A 25,171-nucleotide genomic window follows, 5' to 3' on the forward strand; every position below is an offset into this window, starting at 1 on the left:
GTTGTCTAACCAGCCTCAACAAGTTAGTGTGTTGAGAAACATTTCCTGCTGACCTCTTGATGACTGGCATGGGATGCTGCAGCTGAGTATAGTCCATTCTCCCAATCCAGCGAAGCCCTTATTGTCACAGTTCTGCTGGGATCAGTACGTTTGGCAGATGTTCAGAATATTTATTGAAAGACTATGCCATTAAGTTAATGAGACCTAGTTGACTCATCTCATATTATTTTATAGGATTTTTATAATCCAGATGATGAAACACTCATGTGGTTTACTTCAGAATGCTTAGGCTAGGCTACGGTTATATTTTCAACAGTCTAAATTAGTTTTGCCATGGGTTCCAGCTATTTCAATGGGACCACTAATCTAATTGAAGCTGTTTCTGGTGGCCTATAAACTTTCCATCTGCTTTAGGGTCAATGTTCGCGTACCTCTGGACAGCAATCAGAACTGTTTTTTTTCCCTCCTTGGCACATTGACTATGAGGATGCTTGTAGTTAAAATGAAGGATATTTTGAAGGAAAACTGAAATTGTAGTGAAGGTTGAGACTTTGTTTTGAGGAGGTACTTTTCCCCCTCCTGCCTTGACTCTTGATCTATTCCATCTTCCCACAGCAACACTGCTGGGATTAGACCCAAAGCATACTGATCATTTGCGGAGGAAGCATGATTGTTTAGTTGGGGGAAAATATGGGGAATTATTTATTGTTTGCGAGATGCTCTGAAATATCAGTCCCTGCTGGTAAGAAAAAATTCAAATGGTTCTTGGCTTTGAGCCCTGCATGTTCTTTTGAGTAATGATTTCATTCAACAATAACCTGCTTGGGATGGCTTCTCTGTGAAGATCCATCTTGCATTTAAAGATCAGTCATTTTAAAGATGAATCGGAGAAAGACTTAGCATTCTGTTATTTACAAAGACTATTGTTTTCAGCCGCTACGGGACTCCCGATGAGCTGAAGCAGTTAGTGGACACCGCTCATTCAATGGGGATTGTGGTTCTGCTTGATGTGGTGCACAGCCACGCTTCGACAAACACAGATGATGGACTGAATGAATTTGACGGAACAGACTCCTGCTTTTTCCATTCCGGATCCCGTGGAACTCACACACTATGGGACAGCCGGCTTTTCAACTACTCTCAGTAAGTGCCTTTACATATCTTGTTTGGCTCATTATAAAATAATTTACTCCTCCCTCTCTACCACTTTTTAACTTATTCTTCTGATGTGGCTAAGTTATTGACACAAATATAAGATCTAAAAGATCTAGGGGATCTGAAGGAGAATTCAGGAGAAACTACTTCATGCAGAGGGTAGTGAGATTGTGGAACTCGCTGCCTGAAGCGGTGGTTAAATCAGATAGTGCAGATGCAATCAGAGTAAGCTAGACTTTCACATGATTGAGAGAGGAAATAGAAGGATGAGGGAGGTAACAAGAGTGGGTGGATACTGGTACGGAGTATAAACATTGCCACGGACTGGTTGGGTCAAATGGCCTGTTTCCATTGCTGTAAACTTTGTATCCATCCCAAGTTTTGCAAAGAAGATGGTTGGGTTGGGTGGGGGGGTGCTATTCTTTAAATTTGCTGCAGTCCTTGTTGTGAGGTGCTTCAACAATTATGCTGGGTAGAGATTGCCATAGCTTTGACCCTGTGGTACATGTTCCAGTTTAGGTTGTTGAGTGATGGGGAGGGAAACAGGTGGGGTTGCCATCAGTGTTCTTCTTTTGAATGGTGGAAGTTGCAAGGATGGGATGTGTTGATGGAATGTGGCCGCCGTGGGCAGCGTGCCCGCTGAGTGTATTCTGCAGTGTATTCTGCATTTAGTGTACGGTGTGGTGTGACACTGCTTCTTCCCTCCTTTCATTTTCTCCTCTCCTTCCTCCCTTTTTCTGCCGTAGTTGATTTATGTGATAACTATCACAAATTGACTGGTCTGCAGGATTTTAGCCCAAGTCCTGCTGTTCGATCTGAAGATATTCTTTGTATCTCGCTTTTAATTAATTCCCCAAGGAATACTTTACATGGATTTATTTTTTAAATGAAGCACTTTCAGGAGGGGAATGAAATGAGAAACGGTTTGCTTGAACTTCTGTCCTCTTAAAACATCTTTTTTTGCTGAGATTGGAATAATTTTTCCTCAATGGTAAATGTTCCAAACTGAAACATTTTTTGTCCTTGTTAATCCCCAGCTATCAATCCTACTATTGAGTTTGCAAAGCTTGATCTTCATCAAAGCGTTTGATGAAGAAGGTACCTTTTTGGTGGAGGGAGATGTATTATTTCTTTTAAATGAAACATTTTTCAAGCTTGCTTGACGTTTAATGTATTGTAGTGATGATAGCTTCTAATGGGATGCCAAGTTAGTTAATGAGTGGTTAGTCACTTCTTTTGTTTTGCTGCTCGCAGTCTGTGGTTTGATTTTAAGCATTTCAAAAGAAGGTAAGAAAATGTTTCCTGCTGATAAAACCACCGAGTGTTGGTGCTCAGCTCTGCAGACACAGATTTCATACTTTGTCGTGTGTGCTGAGTTAGCTGATCTCAGCCACAGCTTTTAACTCATACTTTGAGGGAAGGGGTTGATCTGCTAGAGTTAGTGTCCATGACACAATGACTAACATTTATATAACCCTCTTCACATAGATAACGTTTCAGAACAGTTTACACCAAGCAAGTGAGAGCAGCGGGGAGGCGGAGATGGCCATAAACATGTTCATATAGAGGGAGGATCTCAAATCCATTAAAAAAATGCAGCGAGACATAATAGGTTAGAGTCCCGTAGCGGCTGAAAACAATAGTCTTTGTAAATAACAGAATGCTAAGTCTTTCTCCGATTCATCTTTAAAATGACTGATCTTTAAATGCAAGGTTAGGTGATTGGGCAGGTAGGTGGCAGCTGAAGTATAATGTAGGGAAGTGCGAAGTCATGCACCTAGGTAGCAAAAACAGTAGAGCGGGTTATTTTTTAGAAGGGGAGAGATTGGAATGTGTTAGCGTCCAGAGGGACTTGGATGTCCTTGTACACAATCACAGAAAGTTAGTCTGCAGGTGCAGCAGCAATTAGGAAGACGAACGGTATGTTAGCATTCATTATGAAAGGATTAGATTATAAGAGTAGGGAAGTCTTGCTGCAACTGTATAGGGCCCTAGTGAGACCACACCTGGAATACTGTGTGCAGTTTTGGTCTCCTTATTTAAGGAAGGATGTACTTGCCTTGGAGAGGGTGCAGCGTAGATTTACTAGGTTAGTACCAGAGATGAAGGGGATGAGTTACGAGGATAGGCTGACCAATTTGGGCCTATATTCTCTAGAATATAGAAGAATTAGAAGGGATCTTATAGAAACCTATAAGATCATCAAAAGGCATGATAGAGTAGATAGTGGGAGATTGTTTCCCTGGTTGGAGAAACTAAAACTAGGGGTCACAACCTTAAAATCAGAGACCAGCCCTTTCGTACTGAGTTGAGGAAGAACTTCTTCACTCAAAGGGTGGTGAATGTATGGAACTCACTACCCCAAAGGGCTGTTGACGCTCAGTCCTTGAACATATTCAAGACTGAGATAGATAGATTTGTTATTGCAAAAGGGATTAAGGGATATGGGGATAAGGCAGGGATATGTTATTAGCTGGAGTTAGATTAGAAGATCAGCCATGATTGAATGGCGGTGCAGGCTCGAAGGGCCGAATGGCCTACTCCTGCTCCTACATGTTATGTTATAGAAATCCATACAGTACAGAAGAAAGCCTTTGCCCATCGTGTTTTTTGATGACTTTAAAAACAGCAGTTTTTCAGTCTCATTTACCTGCTCTTTCTGCATACCCTTGTAGTTAACTCCTGGTTAGATATTTATCTGGATACCCATTGAAAACAAATATGGATTTACATTTGCTTGTTGATCTTAAATGAATGCCCTCTAGTCATTGACTCATTGACTAATGGAAATAACTTCTCCATATTGACTCATCAAAATCCCTCTTCAAATCCCTCCACTCCTCTGCACCATCCCCTACCTCTCTGACTTCCTCTCTCCTCACAACAGTGCCTGCGGCCTTCGCTCCACCGAGTCTGGCTTCCTCCTTGTCGCCTGAATCCTCCGCTTCACCATCAGCGGCTGTGTCTTATGAGGCTCTGGAACTCCCTTCCTCACTCCCTCCACTTCATCCCCTCTCTTCCCACTTTCAGGTCTCGGCTGAAGACCTTTCTTTTTGACCGCGCCTTTGGTCACCTTCCTCTCCCTCCCCCTGGCTCGGCCCCGGGAACCATTACTGTGAAATGCTCTGAGACGCCGTCCGGCGTGGAGGGCGCTATTCTTATTGCCTGTGTCTGTTTGTGGGTGTCTGTGTGTCTCTCTCTGTGTTTGTGAATGTGCGTGTCTCTTGCACAGGCGTGTCTCTGTGCCTGTGTACGATAATGGCCTGAGAGGCAGGAGGTGGTGAGCTCCTGTAGACTCGCTGGTGTAACACCCCACTCACCACTCACCCCCCGCCAAAACAAAACGGCCACTCAGTTTATGTTAAAGAAGCAATTAATATATATTTTTTAAACAATCTAATATGTGTTATTTCGTTACGTTTATTTTTAATTAACAAAGTGAAAATTGAAGGTTGGCAGTAAAATCTACCTCTATAGCACCAGCGCCCAAACCCACCCCCATGCAATTTTCCGGAGGATATGTAAACCTCCCCGCAATTTGGGGGCAAATATTTCCGTACTTTTCTATTGGCCCATAGCTCATTCCTCTAACACTGGGGAACATCCTCGTTTTCTCTCCTCTGCAATGTCTTTAGGGCTTGGGCCCTTATTTCACGGTGGGCAGGGGGAAGGAATTCCAGAGGTTAGAGATGTAGAAACTGAAGGCCCGGCATGATAGCCGCTCATTGGGGCATCCGTCCCAATTGTTGATCCGTATTGTTTTATTGAGGCTTGGATGCTATCCTTCAGGATAGCGCTTAGGGCAAAGGGCTATCTGGTTTTCCTCATCTCTCTTCAATGCTAGTAAAGCATTTTAAGCTTGTGGCTAATGAGATGTATCCAAACAGTTCTCCTTCATGGTTCCGAGCTCCTAGGGATGCTGCAGACGGATTTCCTGCGACGGCCATTCGCAAAATCCAAGACCATGCAATGGCGAGGAGAAGCTGCTGCTGGGAGGGCTCCAGCCTACAGTGATCGGTCGCTCAGCAGGTGCCGTCAGCTTCATGGCAAGCACTTATTTGATATGGATTCTAAAAAACGTTTTTGAAACCAGCGTTTGTCAGATGTTGAATAGCTAACCAATGAATGTCCCCTTTTTGGGGCCGGCAGACGTAAAACGAGTCCGAGTTGGCTCCCAGGTCATGTGTTTGCTAACCGAACACTGGAATCAGGTTGACCTCCTGGGTTGGTCTTAGTAATTTGTTTCCTGAGCCAGGTGGGTTCGCACTTCTGGCGTTGTTAACAGATTAGCTAGCTTGGCTCGATGACAGGACTTAGAACAATGATATAGCACTCTTCACGCGGGGTAGAAACTCAGAGCACTTAAAGGGGTCATCAGGAGCAGGAACTCTGCCCACTCTGCTAAGTATACAAGCCAAAGGCTTGTCGGGTTCCTGGCTGGACAAGCAGCAGGAAGCTTACTGGACACTGCTCCACTTGGCAAGCTATGTGATTTTACCTGGGTAAACTCCGGCTGCCGCCAAGCAAAACATCTGGAATCCTTAAGCCTTGACTCTTACCAATCTGCACCTGCTTTCCAAAATTAGGTAAGCAGGGTGCAGCCCTCCAGGGAGAAATCACACACTCTTTTCCAGACCAAGGGAATTCTCTATGTGTCTAGGCATATAAAAGTGGAGCTCTGTTTGATTTGGATTCTCTGAAGCTGGTGATGGGTTTTCACATGTATTAGGTGGAAACATGACTGACCAATGATAAAGTAGAGAAAAACACCAGCCGCGATTCAGTGGGTCAAACGGCCCATCTCTGTTCTATAGCATTCTCAGATGTTAAGCTAAATCAACTGCAACACTCGCTGACTAGGCTCACACATGGAAAATGCCTGGTTACTGGCGAGGTGCCTGTGCAACCACATCCCAGCATGAGTTGGTGCATTCAGAAAGAAGGGTTAACTATTGGAGAGGAATTGGATTTTCTAACTTGAGTCAGAAGAATGGGAGCTTGGAAATCAAAACCTTTTACGGGAGGGTGGGGGGGCGCGGGGTGGGGGGAGAGTAGGAGAAGACGAGTAAGAGAGCTGTTTCCTCCAGTAATCCTCTACCCTTTTTTGTTTAACTGTAAAAATGAATCTATCCATGTGGTAACTAATTGGACTCCTTTCTTCTCTAAAGTGACAGGCGCTGTTAAATTATGAAAAAGGAACCCTTTTAAACGTCATTAGATATTAGATAGTGGAGCACTTGTGGCTACTTCCATAATAAAGATAATCTTGCAGTAAAAAGCATGTGGCTAATTTGTTTTAAACTCACACTGTAAATTGTTTTACTGTTAGAAAAACTGCATGTTAAATGTTTTATGGATTGTGTGCCGTATTACCGATGTTGCTAATGACGCAACTAAGCGTCATTAGTGAAGGACGCGGTATAAATACAAATTGCTGTTGCAGTGCCATGACCACCAAGGAGGGGGGGCGGGGGGGTCTGTCAGTGTGGGGTGGTTCTGTGGTGCAAAGTGTAGGGCATTGTGTCAGTCATTGCCAAGTACATGAGTGGGTGTGGTACATATCAATGGCCAGGTGCTGATTGCAGACCAGCGTCTCCTACAAGGGGGATAGGGAGAACTGTGTTGGAGGTGGGGCTGCTCTTCCTCTGCTCTTGTTTTTTCCTAATGTTAATTTGTGTAAACACATTTCCAATGCAGCTACAGTCCTCGCCCTTGATGTTGCTTTGCTTTCCAGACTTGGTTTGTACTTTGCCCTCCTTGGAAATGACAGCTCACTGCCCCCTATTCATGTTGACCATGAGGCTCAAATTAGCACTTCTCAACATCACAAGATTGATTTGGATGAAGGCCTTTTCGCCCATTGGCTCTCACGTTTTCAGAAAGCCTTATCTATCGTCCTGTCATCACAGTATCAAACTGTGTTTTAAATGCTCCCTGGCTTCAACAACTCTTTGTGGTAATCCCTTCCAGTCATTATAATTATAATTATATTATAATATATTATATAATATATATTATAATATAGTTATTATAATATAATTATAATCTCCCAGTAAAGATATAACTCCTGGTGTCTGTCCTGAAATTGCCCTTTTCAAGATGGTGTGACGGTTCTGCTCTCTTGACGCATCAAATCGTATTGTTCTGAGTTTATTTTCTCAAACCAATTTAAAATAATAATAATCCTTGCATTTGATGTGGCGCCTTATCACATTGTTGAGATGTCTCAAAATTCCATCTAAAATCCTAAACTACTTTAAAGTTTGCTTTGAGATAGATGTCTCTTTTCAAGACTAAAAAACTTCAGGTTGTCTGCCGCAGGAGCCCAGCTTCTATGATTTCTGGGGATATGAACTCATTTGATTTGGCAATATAATCCAGCATCATGTTTGCCTTGTTCATTGCTGCCTTTAACTGTGTTGACATGATGAATGATGAGTCAACTAACACCCCCAGATCTTTCAGCTCCCCCCTTGGCAAGTTCTGTCCCATCCATGGAGGACTTGTGTTTCCTACGCTTACTTCCTTTATGTAATATCTTGCACTTATTTGTGTTAACTTTGTTTGCCAGTCATCAGCCCAGCGCAGCCTATCAAATTCTTCTTGTAATGCACTTTTGGCTGGTCTCCCTAGTTCCACGATTAACAAGGTCCAAATGATTTAAAAACTCTGCCGCCCATGTCCTCCCCACGCCCTCATCACTCCAGTTCTTGCCAGATTCCATTGGCTCCCTATTGCGGAACAGATCAATTTCAAGATCCTCACTCTCACGTTTCACACGTGGCACGGTTCTGCTGTCTTGGTGCATCTCTCCAATCTGCTCACTCCTCTACCTGCCACCTTCGCTCAGGGACAAGGGTCTGTGCACATCTCTCATCCCATCCACTCCACAATTGGTAGCTGTGCATTCAGCCACTATACTCCAAATATCTGGAATTCCTTGCCTTAATCCCTCCATCCTGACCCTTTTTGTGCCCATCTTCAAATCACAACTGAAGACTTTCTTTGACCGTGCCTCCTCCCCTTTCCCCTTGGTGGTAAGCCACACCGCTGTTAAGGGCTCTGAGATGCTACCCAAGGGAAGTGGGGAAGGGTTGTTGTAAGGCCTTAGCTGCCTCCTCTGATTCCAACATTTCCTGAAAGTTCGTGTCATCTAAAAAGTTGCATTCGGTCTGCAAATCTAGATCCCTAATGTACCCAAGGAAAGGAGGGTTCCAGTGGAACCCCCTGTTGTATCTGGCTGAATACCTCTCCTGATTTTGACGGAGCTCCCCTAACAAAGAGCCTCTGCTTCCTTCCCTATTGGGCAATTCTGAATCAACGTTCACCTCTTGCTGCTGATACCCAGCGACCTCAGTTTGTGACAGATCCTTTTATGTACTACATGGTCAGATAACTTTTAAAGGATTAGATGTTTCATAAGGATTCCCACAGTATAATTTGGACCGTCCACTCAAAGTCTATGAGTTTCGTCAGAGAAGATCTACCCTGACTGAACCCACATAGGCTGTCATTTATTTAGTATGTACTTGTACTGCAGGCCCTCCATAACGGTTGTTTCCATTTATCGTCAAGTGATTTGTCCTCTCGTCTTGGCTCTCAGTGTACATCACCGCTCATGTCACGATGTTTGCTCATCTGAAGTTGTATACTAGTTTGGTTGAGTGCTTGTGCTTTTTCCCATGTCAAAAAGAAATGGTCAATGAAATGTTATTGAGCTGTTGTCACTGTAACTCATTGGGGCAACTACTCCTTCCTGAATCGTGTCTGAGTATACTGCTACTTGTGGGTTCGCTGATACAGTGATTCTGGAAGAAGTCGTACGTTGACAAGCTCAGAGTCCTTCCTATTTGGGTATTCCCTGGTTATGTTGCTGATAGAAGTCTCTTTCAGTGCCAACGTGTTGTTTTTTTCACATACACTCCGAATATTACAAAGTGCCAAGTCAATCTCCCTAATTTGGTTTGTCACAAACCTCAAATGTCAGTCTGAAGCTTTTCTCGTTGAGCACATCTAACCAGCAAATTTCATACCATGTTTGATGCTGTGATGTTGTTCCACCCCTTTGAGAATATCACAAATTACATATCAGTAGGAATGTTCAGACAGTTAATTTCTAGATTGTGGTATGTCAAGATATCACTGCACGTGTATGTATGCCACATTGACAGCTTACAAATGGCAGATTTTAGATGTTGAACAAAATGATGCCTCCAGTGGGCTCAAAGAAGGGAGGTTCAAAGACTAGTTTGGTTTCTGTGAGGTGGCTGTGTGAGGCAGGCAGCAATCAGTGCTCTCACTGCAAAGCTTTGCATCTTTCTACGAAATGGTGCTGAACAGAGACTGATCCTGTCGTTCTATGCGTGAAGCTGTCTGCCCTTGTTATAGGAATGTGACATTGATTTCAGGATATTCATTCAGAACCAGTGGCTCCTCAGTGTTGTGATCATACACAGGATGGTGTTATCAATATAAAGGGGGGTAATATAGTTATTCTGTACAGTGTACAGGACAGTCTTATCAGTATAAAGGGGTAATATTTAAGTTATTCTGTACAGTACACAGGGCAGTCTTATCTGGATTCCCCTCTCTTTCTCCATATCCCTTACTAACTCTACTACCCATGTATTATATGTCCCTATTGATTCTGTCTCTACAGATTCCGGGATAGCACGTTAGATATCTGCATAACCCTCTGTGTTCAAAAATAATCCTTGCATATATTTAATGCCTTATAACATCTCAGAGCGTTTCATAGGATTTATTCCAAAGTGACTATATTTTGTGGAAGATACCAGTAGCACAGCATTGTGCCACAATCAGCCATGAAGTGAAAAAACTATTTTATCTTGAGTATTGTTGGACAGGGCACCAAGAGAAACTCCCTTCTCTTTTATAATTGTGCCACAGGGTCTTTAACATCCAGGTGACATAGACAGGACTTTGGTTTAACATCTCATCCCAAAGGTGCGCCTTTTGGCACTGTATTGGACTGTCAGCCTGAACCATGAGCTCAAAGTTCCGAAATACTTTCTCTCTTTCCTTCGCTACGGTTCTCTCACACATTGTTTTGCCCTGCCTATCTCTCTCTCTCTCTCTCTCTCTCGCTGTTTCTTTTGCTCTCTTGATGTCTGTCTTTCTCCTTCTCTCCAATGCAGTGCTGGGGTGTGCTGTATTGTTAGAGGGGCCGTCCTTCAGATGAGACTTTAAACCCAGGAAATTAATGATCCCATGGCACTATTCAAAAAGAAGGGAGTTTCTCCTGGTGTCCAGTTCAAAATTCACGTCACTCACTTTATATGTGGTACATTGCTGTGGCTGCTGCATTAGTCTACAAATATACAATCACTACACTTCACAGTAAAATCCTGTGTGATGCTTTGAGACACTTCAGCGAACGTGATAAGGCGTTATATCAAATGTAAGAATTATAATCTATTTGCATCATTCTCTCTTGTCTGAATGTGTGTGTTTGAGTGCATGTATCTCTTCCGTGAAGTATCTTTCTTGATCTGTGAAAATGAGATTTAAAGATGTGTTTTCTGGACCAAAATGATTGTGATTTGAAATTGGAGGAAGATATAGAATAATAAATACCAGGAAGTCAGTTGCAGTCTGCAATCTAATGGAGGGTTTGGAAAATGTCACAAACTGTGAGAGTGAAACTCACCGGCTTTCTTTCCATCGCTGAGCTGTGAAATTGGATCAAGATCTTAAATTCACTGACAGCTCTCTAGTTTAAAGTGTAGGCTTCTTTCCAGTGGTTTTTTGTGACACTTTTTATTTTACATCTTGTTTTATTACCAGGAATAGGTTGACTTATTGAAATTTTTTGTTGAAGTAGGTATCAGCCAAGATAGAAAATGCCAGGTCATGTTCAATTGGTTGACTAACATTGCACCTTATACTTATGTACCTCTGAGTGCAAATAATTGCACTGTAAATCACAGTCATTTTGGTCCAGAAAACACATCTTTAAATCTCATTTTCACAGATCAAGAAAGATACTTCACGGAAGAGATACATGCACTCAAACACACACATTCAGACAGAGAGAATGATGCAAATAGATTATAATTCTTACATTTGATATAACGCCTTATCACGTCGCTGAAATGTCCCAAAGCAGCACACAGGATTTTACTGTGTAGTGTAGTGATTGTATATTTGTGCTGGCACTTTAGTAATTTGCCATGGTCGCTTTGTGGTTTTATCTTTTGGAAGTAATTCAGAAGCGGTATTAATAGAGATCTTCAAACTTCTGAAAGATTTCAAGAGAATAAATAGGGAAGATTATTGCTGATGATTGAATCAATAACAAGTGGGAGATAAGGTCATGATTATGCCTAACGTGGTTAACAGGGAGGTTAGAAGATAATTTTGCTCCCAGAGGGTTATGATAATTTTGAATGTTTGGCCACTAGTGGCCGTTAAGGGAATTGGATAACAACAACAGGATTACATTTGTATAGCGCCTTTCATGTCGGGAGGATGTCCCAAGGCGCTGGACGAATAAATATCTGAGGAGGAATAATATAGAAGGTTACAAGGAAGAGCAGAACATTGAACTGCACCTTGCTTGATGGGCTGAATGGACTCCTTTTAGACTGCAGTTTTCCTGAAATTATGAGACCTAAGGTTTAATAGCAATACATAGTCTTTGATATATGGAATACTGTAAGATACTGTTTAGAGTTGGTCTAATGGAGAGTTCAAAACCCTCGTCATTGGGTTTGTAAACCTGTGATCTCTAGAGAAAGAATGAGAGTATGTGCAATAAATAACAGCAACAGCAAATCACATTTATATAGTGCCTGCCTTTCATGTTGGAAGGATGACCTTTAATACAGGTCATTGTGTTGTGAAAGGTGCTGCTGTTTAATAATTATATAGATATGGGGGGCTGTACAGTGCAGAGCGCGTGATATCCACATTAATTGAGTTTGGCCCCATTGTGTGATTATCAGGTGTCTGTCTGTCAGTTTCTCTGTGCCTCTAAAAATGGCTTTCTTGCTAACTCTATACAGCATTGTGTGTCTCTAATCCTTTACATGCCAAAATCAGATTTTCCCAGATTTTCTTAGGAAAAATCATGTACAGTGATTTTTGTGGAGAAGTAAAACTATTTGTTGACATTCCAGCTCAACTTCACTTGTAGATCGTGGGCTTCTCTGTACTTAGAAAATGCGAAACTTTGGTGCTCCAAACCCTCTGGGTGTTTCAATCGGTGACAAAATACATTTGAAATGGGATCTGTTTCTGTTTTTTTGTTGTCAGCCATGGTAAGCCGTTGCTTTGAAAATAGCTGTCTTTTCCTGTAAACCAATAAACTGAGCAGATCAATTTAACAAAGCACATATTTCCTCATTCTCGTTCTTCCTGACACTATTTTGGAAATCTCATGAAACCTAATCGGTTTTAAATGCAGTTACTGAAGATAAAGAGATGAATATTGATTTTAATTTCTCCTGTTGTATAGAACGGTATTTCTGGTGCCATCAGACACCCAGTAAATTTTAAGGCTGGTTAGATATTCTTTGATTGACCTTAGAATCGGCTTTTTTAATGCAGGAGAACAGATAGCAACATAAATGACCAACTTTTTTCACAGGGGTATACAGGTCAGTTCATATAAAATAAGTATTTCATCTCTTCCCAGCCTATACACTGAGTTCGGTTCATAATCAAAACTCACAAGTGTTAGAGAAAAGCATTGATGCTAATTGTTGTGAATTTTATTGATTACAAGGCAACTGCTAGGGGATGTTGCATTGTCAGAGATGAGATGTTAAACTGAGGTTCTGTCTTTCTGTTCAGATGGATGTTAATAATTCCATGGCACGACTCGAAAAGAGAACGGAATTTCTTCTGGTCTCCTGGCCAAAAATCCTCCAGATAAAAATTGGTCATTCACCTCATGGCTGTTTGTGGGTCATTGCTGTGCAAAATGGACTGCTATGTTTGCCTACAAATTGCTTAACTGGTCAAATTCCACTTTGACCAGTTAAGCAATTGTCACATATTATCCATTATCGTTGACTCCGTTTTACCAAAGATTACCAAGGACAACTGCAGAATATTTATTATCTCCACCATTGATATCTGGCTGTCTGCTCTCCACAGATGACCCCACACCCAATCTAGCCCACAGCAACACATGAGCTCAGTGCTCTACAAATAGTTGTTGTTGCTCACTCCAAAGCTTTTCATATTTTTGTTTTACAAACATCTTTCTAATTATCCTAAAACAGAATTTTCATTCTCTCTTCGATGATTTGAATTCCACATTTCTGCCAGCCTCTGTGTAAGACATATTTTCTAATCTTTTTAATTCTTCTACATTATCATAAGCAGAAATATGGGGTATTACAGCCCTTGATAATCTTGAAATTTAAATCACTGATAAGTGATAATATGAGTAATAATACAACTTGTACTTATGAATCACCCTTCATGCAGGGTGATGTCTTGGAACATTGCAATAATAATCCTTGCATTTGATCCAGTGACTTTTATGTCGAAGATATTTCAAACCACTGCACATGATTTTTACTGTAAAATGTAGTGACTGGATTTTGTAGACAACACAGCAGCCAATTTATGTATAGCAATTTCCTACAGCCATGAAATGGATGACTAATTTTATCTGGGGAGATATTGATCAGAGCGTCGGGAGAAACTTTGTCCTTCATTTGAGTTGTGATGTCTACCTTAACATGCAGAAGGGATATTAGTTGAATGTCTTATCTGAAGGATAGCTCTAACAATGTTGCACACTCCAGCACTACAGTGTCAACCTATGAAACTGACTGTTGAGTATAAAGATCTGGCGTGGGGCTTGAACCCTTTTTATTTGCTGCAGGCTGCTCGATGTTATCTTCCATGTTAGGCAACCTGGTGGATAACACAATGAGTGCCCTACCCCCTCTGCACCACATCTATCCCCCACAGTCTCCATGCCTGTGGGCTGACCATGCCCCACTAATCGCTTGCCTCAAGTCTCGGCATGTGCATTTTGACTGTTGTCCCCGACCCAAGCTGCTTTTCCCCCAAAATGCTCCCTACCCTGTATCTCTCCCGCTCTGTCCTCCTCTCTCTTCGTCCTCCTCACCTCCTATCCTCACTTGACAGTCCCACAGCCTCCTGCTCCACCTGGGAATCCTCTGCTGAGCTCACAGTGGCACTCGGGTTGGCTATCCAGCAGCAGCCTCACTGACTGTCCCATTCCCCACAGCACGGAAACAGCCCTGGTCGAGGTGACAAATGACATTCTGTGACCAGGGCTCCCTCTGTCTCCTCGTTCTCCTAGACCTTTCTGCTGCCTTTGACACTGTGGACCACTCTATCCTCCTCCACTGCTTCTCCTCACACCTCAACCTTCAAGGTTCTGTCCTTAAATGGTCCTACGGTTGAACGTCAGCAAAACCAAAGCTCTCCTGATTGGCTCTCGCCAGTGCCTCCACAACTCAGGCACTGGCAGCATCAGCATCCAAGGATGCACACTCTCCCTCACCAAGCCAGCCAGGAATCTAAGCGTCTTGTTCGACCCTCAACTGTCCTTTCTCCCCCACATCCGTGCCATGACCCGCTCTATCTTCCCCCACCTCTGCAACATTGCCCAACTCCGCCACTGCCTCACCACTAAGGCCGCCGAGACCCTCATGTATGCCTTCATTACAACCAGGCTTGACTATGCCAATGCCCTGCTTGTCGGCCTTCCCAACTCTAGCTTCCACACGCTGCAGATCATTCAGAATTCTGCAGCTCGTGTCCTCTCTTGCACCAGGCATCACACCTAACCCCTCCTGGCTCCACTGGCTCACCATCCCTCAGAGGATCGAGTTAAAAATTTTCGTCCTCACCTTCAAGGCATTCTTGCCCCTTCCTACCTCTCCGACCTTCTAAGCCCTTATCAACCTGTCCGCTCCCTCGCTCTGCAGGCTCCAGCCTGCTCCACATCCCCCATCCTGCCCTCCCCACCATTGGCGGTTGGTCCTTCAGCCTCTCTGCCTCCACCCTCTGGAACTCCCATCCCATATTCCCTTCGCCTCGCTTCCTCCCTTGCGTCCTTCAAAGCACGTCTTAAGACCCTCCTCTTCGACCATGCCGTCGACTACCCTCTCTGCCTGCCACCCTCCCTGATCCTAATCCCTGTCTGTTCAGCGCCTTGGGAAAAGACGAATTGACTGTGAATGTAATTTTATATTGTATTGTATTCTCTGATTATATGATCTAGCTATATTTCAAAGGAGGAGTTCAATGCTGCATTAGCTGCCTGTTCATTTTCATCGAGTGGAACAGGTCTGTGAAAAAATCTCTTGGAAATTGTCAGTCTGAGGAATCATTAACACTCTGCCAATGTAATTATAAACTGGTATGAGCAGTATCGAAGTTCTGCCATGAGAATCGGTGTGTTTCTCTACATACACTGCCCTACTTTATTTGCAAAGCCAGCTACAGCCATCTGGGTCCATAAATCATTACTGAACTATTTCTTCATTCATTTTCCAGCATCAACATTGGAATCCGGCGAATTGGATATTGGAGTCCGTTGGTCTCCTTGTGGCAGAATCTTTAATTTCACTGTGTTAGCAAAAACTCCCAGGGGATCAGTGGTCACAATTTTCAAAGATTCTCTTAATTGAGGCTTCATAATAACATGTAGAACTGCATGGAGATCAATAATGGGCTGGATAAGGTGTGAGTTTATATCAACAAATTAAACTTCCTGCCTGAGGTCTCATTAAGACCATTATTAATCTCATTAAGATCTGAAATACTATTAATTCTTACACAATAAGTCAGTGGTGGCCGACCTTTATGGTTGACCAACCAATTTATGTCATAAATCAAGAAACCACACTTAACAAACGACACAGACTTACCTAGGCTTGTGTGAATGTTCCGGGGTGAGGGAGGCTTCTTGACGTCCCCGTTGGGCACCACTGCGTTAAGTAGTGTTCAACACATGACCAGGATTGCCTAGTGGATAAAGGATATGTCAGGGATAAGGAGGTATAGACTGTATGTTACACGTGTGGAGCCCAGTCTGATGTTTCTGGTGATCAAGCGCTCTGGGATGCTACCACGAATGGGGGATATTATATAAATGCAAGTTGTTATTGATGAGTTAGCAGATCTCAGTAGTGGCAGCAGGTGGGTGCTACAGTTGAGCTTGCCAATAAGTCACCATGTTTTTGTAGTAGAATTGTGTTGAAATGCTGCACTAGGACGATGGTAGGGTGGGTATTTTGGAAGGTTAAATGTGCTAAAAGTCTCTTGTGATCTTCCTTGGTCCAGTTTTAAGTCTTATCCATCTTTCAGATGCGTTGTCAAACTGGATGTTGAACAACCCACCAAAACGGAGTAGAGGGAATGTTCAGGGTAAATCTGCTTCAGACCACCTGGCTATTTGAGGAACCTTTCTGTGTGCAAGTTGCCTGCTGGTTCACTTGCAAATGCCATCGGGACTCCCTCTGTCTTTTTGTCCCCCTCGATCACTCTGCGGGTTCAACACTATTGATCCTTTCATCCTCTTCAATCGTCTCTCCTCAATCATTCAACTCCTTAGGATCGCACTCTTCTGCTTTAGTTACAGTTGACAATCACCTCCACTATATCTCCTAATGGTTTCTCCTCACACCTGCAGTGTATCTCGGAGCTCTCACTTTGTCCCCTTCCTTTTCCTCATTTACATACGACCTCTTAGTGACATCATCCACAGACAGGAGTTCAATTTCCACATATCCAAGTCTACTTCCTTCAGTCCCAGGTCCATGGATGTTCTGCCTGCCTGTTTGTCAGACATCAAGGCGTGAATGAGCACCAACTTCTTGCAACTAAATACGGACAAGAAGGAAGCTATCCATCCTCTTTAGCTCCCATCAAAGTTTCCTCACCCCGCGCTCCGACCTCCGTATCCTAACCAAGCCTATCTCGAACCCGCCAAATATGTGTGCGTCCTTGGTTTCCAGTTCAATACCAACTGTCCTTCTGTCTGCATGTTCAGTCTGTGACTGGGACTGCTTTTCTCCACCTTCACCATATCGCTCACCTCTTAAGAAGTGCCTGAAATCCTCATCCATACCTTTGTCACCACTTCCCTCGATGTCTCAAACGCACTCCTTGCCTCTTTGACCATGCCCATGGTCAGCTCTCCTTTCTCCCTTGCTGGGTGTCAGCCCGCCCTTGTGCAGTGCTCCGAGACGATACCCTGCTTGAAGGGTGCCATGTAAATGCAAATTGTTGCTTGGAAAGGTGTGATTGTAGGCACAGTCAAAGAGAAGGTTTCGAATTGTTTTGAAAGCGGAAAAATAGGGTGCAAAACAGATACATTTAAGAAAAGAGTTCCAGAAGATGGGGGGGGGGGAAAGAGGCTGAAAGCTCCCCTAGTCGGGGTGGACAGGGGATAAGGACCAGATCCAGGTTATCAGAATGGCGGGAGTAGGTGGGAAGGACGACAGGAGATCGCAGAGTGAGAGAATGAGGCGAGGGTGTGGAAGCACGTGAAAGTCAGAACGAGGATCTTTGACTTGTGAAGCCTTTCGATTGAACAAGGGTATTGAAGGTGTCAGTGAGGCAGCTTGGCTGATGGTAGTTGATGGTTGTTGATGGTTGAGCAGTCTTGTGGCAAATTAATGAGAGTTTTCAGTGCTCCGATGTCTCCAACCCTGGGACGTGAGGAATGTACCACACGACATTACTATTTTGTGACTTTATTTTCCTGGCTTAAATACAAATCCAGGTCCCAGATGTGAAACAAAGTACACAAACTGACTTTGCCCCCAATCCCCTTGAAAATGTTCCTCCAGACGAATAAAGCCCTGCAGATTTTACTCTCAACAGTTAAACTGGCAGCTTTAATAATTTACAACGTCGTAACACAGCATGCAGTGTGGAAACAAAATAAGAGCTATAAAATATTCAGTTTGCATTACATTTTTTGTTGGCAAGTATTTCATTGCTATGTTTTACAGAGTGCGCTTTGAGTTTGCCATCTCTGACATTAAGTTACTAGATATATGAGACAGTGCAAGGCTTAGCCTGTTCTACAGTTATTGTGAAGTACAACATGTGATTCCAATCTGTCACGCTTGAAGCTGAGCTCCATCGGGTTATAATTTTTTTTATTTTAAATTGGTTTATTTTATGTAAAGGAATAGAACCCAGTAAAATAATTATTTTCAAGTGAAATTCCTTCAAGGTTTATTCTAATAGTTAGCGTGCTTTCTTGCAGGATAATTTCGAGCTTCTCTATTTGCTGTATGAGATTCTGTTGACAGTTAATGGATCTTTATTGGTAAAGTATTTTTCTCCCACTTTTTCATAAAAGAACACATTTTCATACTGCTTCCCTGTACAATACAAAATAAATATACCAAAACCATCTGCAAGCATTAAAATTGTTTGATTCGAAAAAGCACATTTTGTAGGAATTAAAAAAAGATTTGGCACAGATAGATCGGGTGAAAAAATTAGCAGATTAGATGATAGGGTGACAGTGAGAAATATTAAAAGTTGAACTGGGTATTGACCAGACGAAATACATAACACATATAAGTACATCCAAAATGGGTTGAGAATTATTCTATAAGGTGCAGCCTCCTTTGATAAATAAGGAAATTATTAGACTTATTATAAATGAGGGAAATAATTAGATTCTTGACTATCAAATATTTCTCCCTACCAGAGGCACTAGTTATTCCCTGTGCGAAATATGTGGCTTACCTACTGAAGCTAATATTACCCATTTATGCTGAATCCATTCTAAAACATAAAGTATAGCATATTTAACATGCTGTAAATCCAGTGTGTTGTGTATTAGTTGGGCTGTTTTTTTAATCAAAAAAATCTTGTACTCTAAGTATGCCTGTTTATGTGTACATTAAGATCACAAGATTGAAAAGAAAAAGTAGTTTTGTCTAGTGTCCTCATCATAGTGGAGTCCTGTAGCTCAGTGGTTAGAACACTCGCTTTACAAGCGAGAGACCTGAGTTCAATTCCAGGCAGAGGGCGAAACCTTGGGCAAGTTTCCTTACTCCACACAGAGCCTAATAATAATCCCTCCAAAACCAAAAAACAATAATAAATTGGTCATTTTCAATCTACGACTGTTTGTGGGACATTGCTGTACACAATTGGCTTCCGCGTCCGCCCACAAATATACAGTCAATTCACTTCACAGTGTGTTCTGTGAAGCGCTTTGGGACGTCCTCCCGACGTGAAAAGCGCTATATCAAATGCAAGGATTATTATTATTATTATCAATTTTTGCAAATAAATTGAATTTTCATTTCATGTTTGTTTGTGGGACTTTGCGGTGGGCAAATTGGCGGTCATGTTTGTGTACGAATACAGTCACTACATTTGATAGTGATTCCAGTGAAGCTTAGGTGGTTTCACTAGGCTTTATTAATTGCTAGGATTATTATCAATGCACTAAGCCCATTTCAAAATACCCCAAATAGCAGGGGGTTAAAATTAAGTCTTACTTGTCTTGTTACAGGTAAGGCTGAATTTATAGAAAAAATTGGTCATTCAATGCATAACTGTTTGTGGGACACCGCCGTGTGCAATTGGTTGCTGCATTTTGCCCACAAAAATACACAGTTACTTTACAGTATATCACTTTATAGTTACAGGCACTATATCAAATGTAGGGATTATTATTAAGCAAAATTAAAAAAGCACGACAGAGGCTACAACAGATAGGCAAATAACTTGTCTGTCACATATAGAAGCGAAGTACAAAAGTGATGAGGACGAGGAGACATTACTGTAACAGATTGGCGGGATCATTAACAGTAATAGAAATGCTTTTTGAAATACTTTTTTCAACAGTAAGGGGAAAGCTGTGGGAGCTGAGCATTAACGGCAGAGATGCTTAATAAGTTAGTCTTCACCCAGGCAGTTGTGGGGAATGTAGCAATGTCAGAATTCCTTTTGGAAGAAATATGGACATCCACAAGTGGGACATTGCAGTGCGCAATTGGCTGCCACGTTTCGCCCACGAAATACACAGACAATTCACTTTCCAGTATATTCCGTGAAATGCTTTGAGGCGTCTCAACAATGTGATAAGGCAAAGATTATTATTATTTTTAAGGAACAGAATTGTATCCCGGGTGTAGAATTCTCAATAGGGAAACAGAGGGTCTGTAAGTAGATATTTAAAGTTTGTTTAAATAGAGATTTCAGGCCATTAAGAGGGAAAACAGGATTCTGGGATTGTATACAGAATCAAAAAAGAGGAAGGATGTGATATTGAGTCTGTAGAAGACATTGCTTAGGCCACGTGAAGCAGGCTGGAGCCCGCTGAGCGGAGGGAGCAGGCAGGTTGGTAGGGGGTTAGGAGGTTGCAGAATTATGGAGGGGTTATTAAGGGGAAGTAGAAAGATATTAGAGCTATGGAGAGAACAAACATAAGTAGTGAAAATTATACCGGAACTGGAAAGATTTTGCTATAAGTAGATGCTAGAGATGTTACAAGTCTTCCCTTTCGTATAGAGAATCTTGAGGGATGATAGAATTGAAGTGTTTAAAGTAATGAAAGAGTTTGAGAGAAGGGATTAATTTGCTGTTAGAGCAGAGCTGTTAGAGTGGCTTTTAAAAATAATAATTGGACAAGTACATGCAGAGGGGGGAATGGAGAGCAGGGGGAAAGGGCAAGGGATTGGGATTAGAGTGGATAGTGTTTGGAGGAGAAAACACAATGGACTGAATAGGCTCCCATTGTGTTGACATTGCTATGACTCCTGCAGCCTGGTACAGTAGGTTATGGGGTTGTGTGGAATATATTTTTGGGTCCTCTAAGGAATCAGCGTTAGCCGTGGTAACACCACTCGCACCAGTACCGTGAAACCAGCCGACAGAAGGCGCGTGGGAGTGAGTTCCGGCACCACAAAACAGTCCCCAGAAGCAGTGCGGGGAGGAACAATGAGTGAGATCTGCAGTTTTAGAGGAATGAGTTATGCGGCAATTGAGCCTCAAAAAACAGACCTTCGAGAGGAACTTGATGAGGTGGAGATCAAATTCAGACCAATGTTCCAAGGCAGCAGAGAACAGCTTGTCATGTACAGTGGGAGACAACCATTCACGAACGACTCCAGCCGTCAATCAGTTGTGATATGACTCCTCCCATTCACTCCCTGTTTCTTCCCCGTTTCTCTGCGCTCCCTCGCTGATTGACAGCCTGAAGCTGCTTGTGAATGGCTGGCATCCTCTGTCAATCAATTGCAATTTGACTAGTCCCATCTCCATCCCGGAGCGGCTCGTGGCGAGTGAGTAGATGCAGCAGTGATCAGCGCGGTATTTTGTCCGGTTTAACCGGATTTTTGTCCAAATCAACAGGCAGCTTTAAAACGGGTAAGAATGCAAATGAATCAGGGCCAGGGGGTTTTGTCCGATTTATCCGGCGTCCAGGGTTAACCAGCGTCCAACTAAAGCGGCTTATGTATATGACTTTTGATTTAGTTGAAAGCAACGGGAAGCAGGTAAAGAGGCAGGATTAGGTTTGGTGGTTCACGTGGAGAAAGTCACCATTCAGAAAAAAGCTTAGAATGGCCTGCTTCTCTGCTTGGCTATCCTATGGTGCTGTGATGGTGAGGAATGATATTGCTTTACTTGCAGTTGGGAGGTGCTGCGGTTCTTGCTGGCCAATCTGCGCTGGTGGATGGAGGAGTATCACTTTGATGGCTTCCGATTTGATGGGGTGACGTCCATGCTGTATCACCACCATGGCCTAGGTAAGTGTTGTCAGGTGAGAAACTAACAACCTTTGCCTCCCCTTCATGTGCTGCTGGAAACTGTGGTGCTGTTTAAGCCTGAAGGTTTTGGCAGTTCGGTTTCTTTCAGATTAAAGTCCACCATGCTCTCTGATTGATCCATTTCTCAATAAGTAACTCTATAAGCTCAGCCACCTCTCAGGTAACAAACTGAATGGAGAGGATTAATCTAGACACATGGCTTCCCCCTCAGACTCTGGTGTTTAATGTAAAGCAGTCGACCTTGCTGTAAGTCACTAGTTGGGCGAAAGCCTGGGTGGGTGGGGGGGGGCCTTCCTACACAAATACAGAATGACTTGCTAGTCGTGGAGTTGCTGCCAAGGTCACTTCCTTTTCAGGATTGTATATAGCGCAGAGAGCACCAGAAGGTGAAGTGAAGTTGGGGTCAGTGAAAGTTGGGAAGCTTCCTGTGCATAGTGTGCATCCTTAGCATGCAGGAAGTTACATTGGCTACTTGAAAGGAGTTTTCCAGGAGCCCTGGTCAACAATCCCGCAGATAAAATTGATCACTCACTCCATGGCTGTTTGTGGGACACTGCTATGTGCCAATTGGCTGCTTCGACCGCCTACAAAATACAGTCACACTCAACAGTAAATCCCGTGAAGTGCTTTGAGACGTCTCAACGACATGATAAGGCACTATATCAAATACAAGGATTATTACGATGTCTCAGGCAGCCAGCCAGTTGCACTCCAGTACAATGCAGTTCATTTGATTATTGTGAGGCATTGCTGGTGCAGATTGGTTGACACATTTAGTTTATTAATGACTTTCTATTACGTACAAGCTTTATTGTTTATTTCCCGATCATCACCCTTGTCGGACGTAGGTTTTATTTTCCTTATTTTACATGGACAGGAAAAGTTAACTCCTTTATTTTGTGGGAGGTTATGTTGGCTTCCATTTGTCAAGCAAATTCATTGCAAAAATTCCAGTTAATCGACCATCAACTTATGTTGTTGTTGATAAAATCAGCTGCCTCCATTGTAATATTCAATTTCTAAATAATCTCATTCTGCTGCGTGCTGGAGATTTTTTTATTTTAGGTAAAAAAAAGTACTGGATCGATATGCGTTTTGTTTCAAGCCAGTGCAAACTGTATAGCCTGAGCTCCTGTTTCACAGTTAGTGCCAAGGGATCTCTTTGAAATGAATTCCATCTCTTAGTGGATGTGACCCACTGGAACAGTGTACAACCGCCACCAAGAAAGGAAACGTGGTACACAGGGTCAAAAGCAATGAAAATGTCAGGTTGATGCCACAACAGGGTGCCCTTCAGAAACGGGGGTAAAGAATAATGCTGGGCCAGAGTTGAGAAAACCCACTTACAGACACTATCCAGCAGCTTTAATCAATTATTGTGTAGCAGCACAGTCTCCAACGTTTATAAAATAAGTAAGAGCTATAAAATATGAATGGCCAATTGATCTGTTTGATGTATTTGGATGAGGGAATGTGGTCCATAGCAATAGGAGAAACTTCTTACTCTTCAACGTTTTGCGTAGGGAAAGTACACCCAAATCCCAGAACAAGCGTTACCGTCTGAAGGATGATATCTCTGACAATGCAGCATTCCTTGCAGTGCAGTCCTCAGTCTAGATTATGTACTTACACTCTTAGAGTTCAGATTGTCCAGCTATGGATCCAACTGACAGTTGAATTGTTAACCTGATGTGAATAATAATAATAGTTACCCTTCATATCCGAAGTTGGCCGTTCACACAATGTGAACACTTGGATGTTCAGATTGTGGGGCAGATGGGGAAGGAAGGATCAGGGAAGAATGTTACAGAGGTTCAGGGCTTAGTGGCTGAAAGCGCAGCTACCAATGGTGGATACGGCGGGTACAAGGGACATGCAGAAAGCCAGAGCCAGTTGAGCGGAGGTAGGGGGCTGTGGGTTGGGGTTAAGCAGATCGGAGAGGTAGAGAGGTGCCAGGGAATGAAGGGTTTTGAAAACCTCAACAACAAATTACATTAGACGAGTGTGAGCATCTTGAACTTGATCCGTTCAGCGATAGGGAGCAAGTGGAGCCTGGCTAGAACTGGTGTGATGGGGGTACAGAGTTTAGTATGGGTGAGTATGTGGTTGACGGAGTTTTGGATCAGCTGGATCCTGTGGATGGTGGAGCTGGGGTGACCGGCAAAGAAGGCATTTGAGAAGCCGAGTTGGGAAATGACAAATGCATGGACGAGTGTTTCGGCTGGTTCTGGTGTAAGGCATAGTCGGAGGTGGACAATGTGACAGAGGTGGAGGAAGGCAGGCCTGGTTAGGGACCGCATGTGGTGAAGGAAGGATTGTTGTGGTTTGAACCTGACACTTAGGTTGCACACTGGTTTGGTAAGTCTGATGGATTGGCCAGGAATCATTGAGGGAATTACAATTAGATAGCAAGCAGTATAACATGGTATCAAGGAATACCATTTGCTAACTGCCCAAGCAGAAACCATTACCCTTGGAAAGTCATCTGCCAATTGACTAACAACCCGGGTCTTCTCGCTTGCGAGGCGAGCGTGCTAATTACTATGCTACAGGATTCCTATTTACCTGATATTGGAGGCTTGAACCCACAACCTTCTGTTGCAGAGCTGAAAGGGCTATTGAATGAATGGTTTAATGGTTACTCTCTTATGTTTTTTCACTCCCTTCTGCAGCTGTTGGCTTTTCAGGAGATTACAGCGAGTATTTTGGTCTTCAAGTTGATGACGAGTCCGTGGTGTACCTCATGCTCTCAAACCATCTCCTTCATAGCTTATACCCAGACTGTATCACCATTGCCGAGGTAACTATCCTTGCCTGCTAAATGTTGTCACAAAACTTAATTCACAAATGACCACTATCCCAGATGCACCAATAAAGGGGCACAGGTTCAGGGATTATAAAAGGTGATTTCAAGGTGGACAGCAGTAAGTATTTCTTTCACACTGAGGTGGAATCAACAACTGGAACTGGCTCCCAGGAAGGGCAATTGGGTGAGGGAACTCTTAAGAAACAACTTGATTCAGAAAAGGAAGGTGGTAGGATTGGTATTCTGGACAGATGATTTTCTGCATCAAACTGAATTTCTTATGTGTTCTGAAATCTTTCTTCAATTGCCTACCCCTGGGGGAAATGAAAATGTAGTAAAGACAGTTGGACACTTAATGCAGTAGTCAGCAGGAGGTCTGAGTAATGCTTCAGTTGCACCATCAAACGGAACTCAATAATCCCACATTCAGGCTTTGGTATTGCCA

At 42.9% G+C, this 25,171-nt stretch overlaps 1 protein-coding gene across 2 annotated transcripts in view; it reads left to right on the plus strand.

The window, feature by feature from the left end:
- The window catches only part of gbe1b (glucan (1,4-alpha-), branching enzyme 1b), a 162,864-nt gene that overhangs the window by 76,876 nt on the left and 60,817 nt on the right, over positions 1 to 25,171 (plus strand). For both annotated transcript variants that reach the window (XM_007903568.2, XM_007903569.2), the window contains exons 7-9: positions 934 to 1,143; positions 21,784 to 21,899; positions 24,593 to 24,720. In XM_007903568.2, coding sequence (XP_007901759.1) covers positions 934 to 1,143; positions 21,784 to 21,899; positions 24,593 to 24,720 — 454 coding nt within the window. The remainder of the gene's footprint in view (positions 1 to 933; positions 1,144 to 21,783; positions 21,900 to 24,592; positions 24,721 to 25,171) is intronic.

Source organism: Callorhinchus milii, unplaced genomic scaffold (assembly GCF_018977255.1).
Source record: "Callorhinchus milii isolate IMCB2004 unplaced genomic scaffold, IMCB_Cmil_1.0 Scaffold4, whole genome shotgun sequence".
Taxonomy (NCBI): Eukaryota; Metazoa; Chordata; class Chondrichthyes; order Chimaeriformes; family Callorhinchidae; genus Callorhinchus; species Callorhinchus milii.